General features: G+C 57.4%; 1 protein-coding gene across 1 annotated transcript; it reads left to right on the top strand.

Moving 5' to 3' along the window:
• The first annotated feature begins 1319 nt into the window (after positions 1-1319).
• CCDC177 (coiled-coil domain containing 177) lies at positions 1320-6394 on the top strand. Its single transcript, XM_004087175.3, has 2 exons — positions 1320-1661; positions 2545-6394. The coding sequence occupies exon 2, from the start codon at positions 2573-2575 to the stop codon at positions 4685-4687; it is 2115 nt and encodes a 704-aa protein (XP_004087223.1). The 5' UTR covers positions 1320-1661; positions 2545-2572; the 3' UTR covers positions 4688-6394.
• Positions 6395-6762: the final 368 nt, after the last annotated feature.

Below are 6762 nucleotides of genomic sequence, written 5' to 3'. Positions count from 1 at the left end.
CTTTCTCCTCACAGTCTACCTGACAATGTCAAGGTTATATTTTAGAATTTATTTTAATTTTTTTTTTCTTGAGACGGAGTCTCACTCTGTCATCAGGCTGGAATGCAGTGGTGAGATCTCAGCTCACTGCAACTTCTGCCTACCAGGTTCAAGCAATTCTCCTGCCTCAGCCTCCTGAGTAGCTGAGATTACAGGTGCATGCCACCACACCTAGCTAATTTTTGTATTTTTAGTAGGGATGGAGTTTCACCATGTTGGCCAGGCTGGTCTCCTGACCTCCTGACCTCAAGTGATCCATCCGCCTCGCCCTCCCAAAGTGCTAGGATTACAGGTGTGTGCCACCACACCCAGCCAAGGTTATTTAATGCATAGTTAAACATTCCCTCTAATGTTATGTCCCATCCTCTCCTCAACTTCCCTCCATCAAGCACTCCTCCGATCTGTCTCCTACGGCCACTACCACTCAAAATGGAAAAGAGGTGGGCAGGAGATGTCTCAAAATAACACTCATTGTATGGCACTAACTGGTTATAATTGTTATTATCTATAACCAGGAAGTCATAAAATGTTGCATTAAACATCAGTTACACATGTTCCACCTACGTCAAACCCATGAGTGTTCTTAGTTTTTGTTTTTATTTTGTTTTATTTTGTTTGAGACAGGGTCTCACTCTGACCCAGACTGGAGTGCAGTGGCACAGTCATGGTTCACTGCAGCCTCAACCTCCTGGGCTCAGGTGATCCTCCCACTTCAGCCTCTGGAGTAGCTGGGACTACAGGCACAGGACACCACCCCAGCTAATTCTTGAAAATTTTTTTAGAGATGGGGTCTCGCTATGTTGTCCAGGCTAGTCTCAAATTCCTGGACTCAAGTAATCCACTGGCCTCGACCTCCCAAAGTGCTGGGATTACAGGTGAAAGCCACCTTGCCCAGCCTGTTTTTAGTTTTTCATTGGAAAAAAAAAATCACAATTTGCATCAGGCGCCATATTTCCACCCAATTATTCGCTATCAAGTTTGTTTGCTCCTCAGGGTTTCCTTTAGAAACAAGCTGAGCAATTTCTTCATTCTACCCAGTTAGGCTGCTGAAAGACTAGGGTTTCTTGGTGATCTATATATCGGTATCTATCCACATCTATACCTACATCTACCTGTATGCGTGTAGTGTATATATATACATATTATATGTGTGTATATATGCATACATATGTGTGTGTATATATGTACATATATACATTTAAACAAAAATTTCTCCTTCGTCCTCGAAGCAAACAAACCAGCACCCTCGAGTGTCCGCCAGGAGGCGCAGGGGGCAGCGTGGGACCTGCGGTACCTCCACGGTTGTAGAGGTGTAGAGGGATGCGGCAGCGACGGAACCGGGCTTCTTTTTTAAAGAATCAATGTGAGGGAAGGGTGCAGAGCCGCGTTATTTCAGGGAGACATTGTCGCACTCCCCCTCCCGCGTATAGGTAGCATCTGGGGTGCGTGCGCCCTGTTCGCAGACCCCATGGAGAGACGCTGGCGGCGGCAGATGGGGCTCCTTTCGCGGTTGCAGCCAGCAGTAACCCGACCCCGCCGGCGCAGAGACTGAAGAAGCGCAGGGGACAGCGGCGAGCTGCGAACAAAAGCCCTTGGCGCGGGGCCGAAGCCCAGGACGCGGGGTGAGTAAACCGGCTCGGGTACCGGGAGCTGCGGGAACCTGGGCGGTCAGGTTCGTTGCGCTCCAGGAGCCCACCCACTGGGATGCTGTGGGGGAACTCGGAGGGCACCCGAGGGCGGGTATCTGAACCCAGACTGGGGCGGATGGTATCTTTAGCACATTCAGACTTGGAGGAGATCCGGTGCGTCTGAGAGTATCCAGGCACCTTCTCCCTCCCCAGCGAACACCCGGTGGGGTTGGAGGTGGGGGCGGAGGCGGCGTGCAGAGCCCTCAGTAAACCCTGCCAGAGCTGCTGGAGCAAGAATCCATCACCCCTCCCGGAGAGGCCTTTGGGGACTTCTCCCAGCCCTTTAATCACCCGAGGGCCCTGCGACCGAGTCTCCTTTGGCAGGGGAAATCAACCATAAACTTCTTCCCTTAGGCAAATGGGGTCCTTTGGGATGAACAGGCCTCTTGCTTTTTTGTTCCTGCAAAGCTGCATCCCCAGTAGCCCGCCTAAGCCACAAACAAATACGCTAATCCTCCCGGGAATCCTCCAGCGCCTCCCTCGCTAGCTCCTGCTTGCACCTGGATCTTTTCATCGTAACTTGCAGCAGAAAGGGGATGCATCCAGGCGCCCAGAGAAGCCTCGCCACAGGCCTCCACCCCGCATTCCGGGGCTGAGGGAGACCCAGGCTGCTCTCTGAACACGAGTGTCCGCCCCACCCCCATCCCCGTTCTGGCGCTCAGCCCGGGCTTTCCGACATCGGTTTTACGATTTACGTTCCACCAAAGCCTCTGAGCCTAATCCGAAAGCGGATTAAGTTGGGATGGGTTGACTATGGATGAGGACGGGGGAAGAGCTCTCAAACGTATTCCTCGATGTCCCTCCTTGTGATCCGCAGAGATTCCAACAAAGGACGGGGCTCAGCCATGGTGGACCCGGTGCCTGAAGAAGAGAAGGCAGGAGCGGAGCCCGGCGACTCCGGAGGGGACGAGGCCGCGGCGTCCGTGCCCCCTGATGCCCAGGGCGCCCAGGAGCCCGCAGCCTCCTCGGCCTCGGCCTCCGCGGCGGTGCCCCGCAAGGCGGAAGTCCCATGTGCAGCCGCAGAAGGCGGGCGGCGGGAGCAGTCCCCGCTGCTGCACCTCGACCTCTTCAACTTCGACTGCCCGGAGGCGGAGGGCAGCCGCTACGTGCTGACCAGCCCCCGCTCGCTAGAGGCCTGCGCCCGCTGTGCGGTCAAACCGGTGGAGCTGCTGCCACGGGCCCTGGCCGACCTGGTGCGTGAGGCTCCGGGCCGCTCCATGCGGGTGGCCACCGGCCTGTATGAGGCCTACGAGGCGGAGCGGCGCGCCAAGCTGCAGCAATGCCGGGCCGAGCGCGAGCGCATCATGCGCGAGGAGAAGCGGCGTCTTTTCACGCCTTTGGGCCCCGCGGCCGCCGCCGCCGCCGCCGCCGCAGCCTCGGCCCCGAGCGCAGGCAGCAGCAGCAGCTGCAGCAGCGCCAGCCTCCCGGCCTCGCCCGCGCCGCGTGCTGCCCGCAAGGCTTCCCCCAGTCCCTCCTCCGCCCAGACCCAACCTCCGCCAGCGGGTTCTCGGACAGGCAGGAAGAGCCATTCGCTGGACTCACTGTCCCGCCGGCGTGAGGGCGCCCTCAGCTCCGAGTCGGGCGCATCGTCGTCATCCTACAGTGGGGAAAGCCTGAGGGAGCTGCGCTGGCCGCCTCGGGCCTCAGCCAGGAACAGCTGCCCGGCGGGGTCGGCGTCCTCCACCACCAACGCTCCGGGCCGCCCGTCCGCCCTGACCCTGGTTCCGATCACCGGCCGCAGCTTCAGCCTCGGCGACCTGAGCCATTCGCCGCAGACCGCTCAGCACGTGGAGCGCATCGTGCGCCAAGTGCGTGCCGAGCGCGGCCTGCGCGGGGTGCCGGAGCGTGATCGGAAGATAGCGGCGCTCATGCTGGCGCGGCACCAGGAGGAGCTCCTGCTGCTAGAGCAACGCGCGGCGGCCCACGGCCAGTGGGAGCTGCAGCGCGTGCACGCCGAGCAGCGGCGGGAGCGCGAGGAGCGGGAGAAGCAGCGCGCCCTAGAGCAGGGCCGCCGAGCCTGGGCCGCGCAGGTGGAGGAGCGGCGAGGCCGCCGTGGCCGCGAAGAGCGCGAGGCGGCACGGCGGCGGCAGCGGCAGTACGAGCGCAGCGAGGAGCGGCGGCGGGAGCTGGCCGAGCGCCAGGGCCTACTGCGGCGAGAGCGGGCGGAGCGCGCGGCCCGGGAGGATCGGCTGCGCAAGCTTCAGCAGGAGCAGAACCTGAAGCAACGTGAGGAAGGCCTACAGGAAGGGCGGGAGCGGGCCGAGCAGATCCGCAGGGAGCGCGCCCAGCGCGCGGCCCGCGCCAAGCAACGGCAGGAGGGCCAGCTGCAGCGGGAGAAGCGGGAGCTGAGCCGGGCGGAGCGGGCGCGCCACGAGGCGCTGCTACAGGGCCGGACCCGGCAGCAGCGCCAGGAGCGAGAGGGCCTGCGGAGCTCGCTGGAAGCCAGCTTGGGCCGTGCGCAGGAGAACTACGAGCATTTGGTGGAGCAGCGCACCCGGGAGCTGCGGGAGCGGGCCCGGCGAGAGGAGCTGCAGGGTCGGCGGGCCAAGGAGGCGGCAGAGCGCAAAGAGCGGGAACATCAGGCGCACCTGGAGGCGCTGGCGCGGGCGGGGGAGCGACGGCTGCAGCACGCGACGCAGGTGGCGGAGGAAGCAGTGCAGCAGAAGGCGCGGCGCGTGGGCCAGAGCCGGCTGGAGAAGGAACGAGCCCAGCGCGCCAACAAAGAGAAGGTGGAGAGGGACGAAGACTGCCGCCGGCGAGAGCTACTCCAGGCCATCGGGCGCAAGCTGGAGCGCAGCGAGCAGCTGTCGCGGGAACGGCGCAGTGCGCTGGAGAGCGCCCGCTCCACAGCCCGGGCCTCCTTCCACGTGCGCGAGAAGGTGCGCGAGGAGACCAACACGCGCTCCTTCGACCGCATGGTGCGGGAGGCCCAGCTACACGCCAGCCTGGACCGCAAATAACTGCGGCTCTTCGCCAGCCAGATTGGCACGCACAGCCCCCTGGGGCCTCCCTCGACCACTTTGACCATCGTGGGAGTGCCCGCTCGGTGCGCAGCGCGGTGGTCTCTCGAGGCTTCTGACCAATGAGGCAACAACAGTACAGACGTGTGGGACCTGTCAGCTGGCCCCCTTTGTTTTTAAAACTTACTTCGTTTGGAGATGACAGCACAATCTGCCCACATCCACCCTTGATGGCTCCCGCACCGACCCTTGTCAAACTTCCCTATGTGTCTCTTGGGCTGGAATAGAGAAGCTTGGGGGAAAGGGGCTGATCAGGACTGGTGAGAGGCCCCCCCCCCAGGAGAGGGCAGAGGTGGTTGTCCCCACCCCTTCTGCAGCAGTTGCCCCAGGCACGTGTTCGACATTGGTGTCTGAGACAGAGTTGCTACTGCTGAGGGAACATCACCCTGGCTCACCTCCATCTTTCAAAATATGGCAAGCTGCACAAAGAGCGGAGGCCTCCCAGAAAAACACAGCTCCTCCAAGGTGTCAAGCCACGCCCAAATGATCCAAAAAGCAGTTGATTTTTTAGACCTGACTTTTAATCGGCCACCTGAGCAAATTCTCACCAGTTTTGATAGTTTCCATTTCAGTCCCTTGGGTTTTCTAGTTAGACAATCATCTGCAGATAATGTTCAATTTTTGTCCTTTCCCCCCTCCATCCTTATTCTACCAAGTGGCACAGGAAGTTGGTTGGTTTGGTGATGCTGTTTAGCTTTAATAGAAACCCCCAGCCCCTGGAGGGGTTGGATTCCTTTGGCAGCAGTGCTCCATTCCATTAAGCTTCCTTGCAGGGTGGGGCCCACTCCATGAAGACAGCAGTCATGCCTTAAGAAGCAGAGCTACCTTACGTGCCTGCCCAGGCTGTTCCTGCCTAAATCTCCAGCCCTGCATGCAGTCTCAAGGGTGGGCCCTAGAGAGTTTGGAGTGTAGGATTCCCTCTGTGAAGGAATCATCTCTACTTCTCTGAGGACAATTAGGGTATCCTTGGCTGCTTTACTGTGGTGGCGGAAGAGCTGGAATTGCCTCTTTGTTGAGAGTTGTGTTCACTATCAACGGCCGTGTACCTTCTCCACCTGCCCCCAGGAAAAAGAGTCTCCCCCTTAAATTTCCTGGTACCCCCTCACCTATGCCTGAAAGTATTTCACCCTCTCAATGCCTCACCTTTCCCATTCACCAGATGGGACCATCAGTGTTCCTCTCCTGGTACCGCAAGGCCTCCTGGATCCAAAGCACCATGTCAGTATTATTTGTTGGTCCTTTTTGTGCCTTTCTCGACCTGGAGGGGAAGGCAGGAGGATTGATGTCAGCCTAGTTTCTTTCTGGGAATATGGATCCCTAGTGTTGGAAGGGGCAGTGCATCGTGGACAGATGGTCATTTAGCCTCTGGGGTGAAATACTTGCAATACCAGGTCACTCCGTGGTCCAAAAGGTCACATTTAGTTGTCATCAGGCAATTTTAACCCTTAGAGTGCTTCCCTTCCACTAAGCTGAAATTGCCCCACTGCCATATCCACCCATTGACTCTGCCTTCATCAAGGAAGGTGGGAAGTAAGACATCACTTTTTACATTAAACCAGGATCAGGAATAAAAAGTTACCAAAAAAAAAAAAAAAAAAAAAAAAGGAAACAGGGTAGAAAACTACTACATTAAACATATTTCAGATATATTCTGCTGGGTAAAATTGTCCCTGAAATGGCTGATTATTACACACACATCCATACACACACACTTTGTCAACCCTTCACCCTCACCCCATCACATGCCAACAAATATAAAAGGTGTATTGTGTAGAAGGAAGCAGTGCTTGGGTGTTAGGCTTAAGATGTCATGAAACAAGGAAAGGAGTTGTGTACCGAGGTTTTTTTTTTTTTGAATAGGTTAATTTTTCCCTTAAGTTTTCTTCTTGTTGGTAACCAGGTTGTCAGTGAGTTGAAATAATTGGTATTATCCATGAGTCAGAAGCATTTAACTAAAAGGTTAATGTGATTCTGGTTCTTACCTTGTGGTTCTTGAGTTGGTAAAGGGCTTTTGA

The sequence above is a fragment of the Nomascus leucogenys genome, chromosome 1a, assembly GCF_006542625.1.
Source record: "Nomascus leucogenys isolate Asia chromosome 1a, Asia_NLE_v1, whole genome shotgun sequence".
NCBI classification, from domain to species: domain Eukaryota; kingdom Metazoa; phylum Chordata; class Mammalia; order Primates; family Hylobatidae; genus Nomascus; species Nomascus leucogenys.
The sequence above is the reverse complement of the archived record's forward strand: the minus strand, read 5'-3'. Positions and strand labels throughout refer to the sequence as shown.

Bases quoted from the DNA above. Each gene is read 5' to 3' on its own strand.
- CCDC177 (XM_004087175.3), top strand. From the start codon at position 2,573: ATGGTGGACCCGGTGCCTGAAGAAGAGAAGGCAGGAGCGGAGCCCGGC.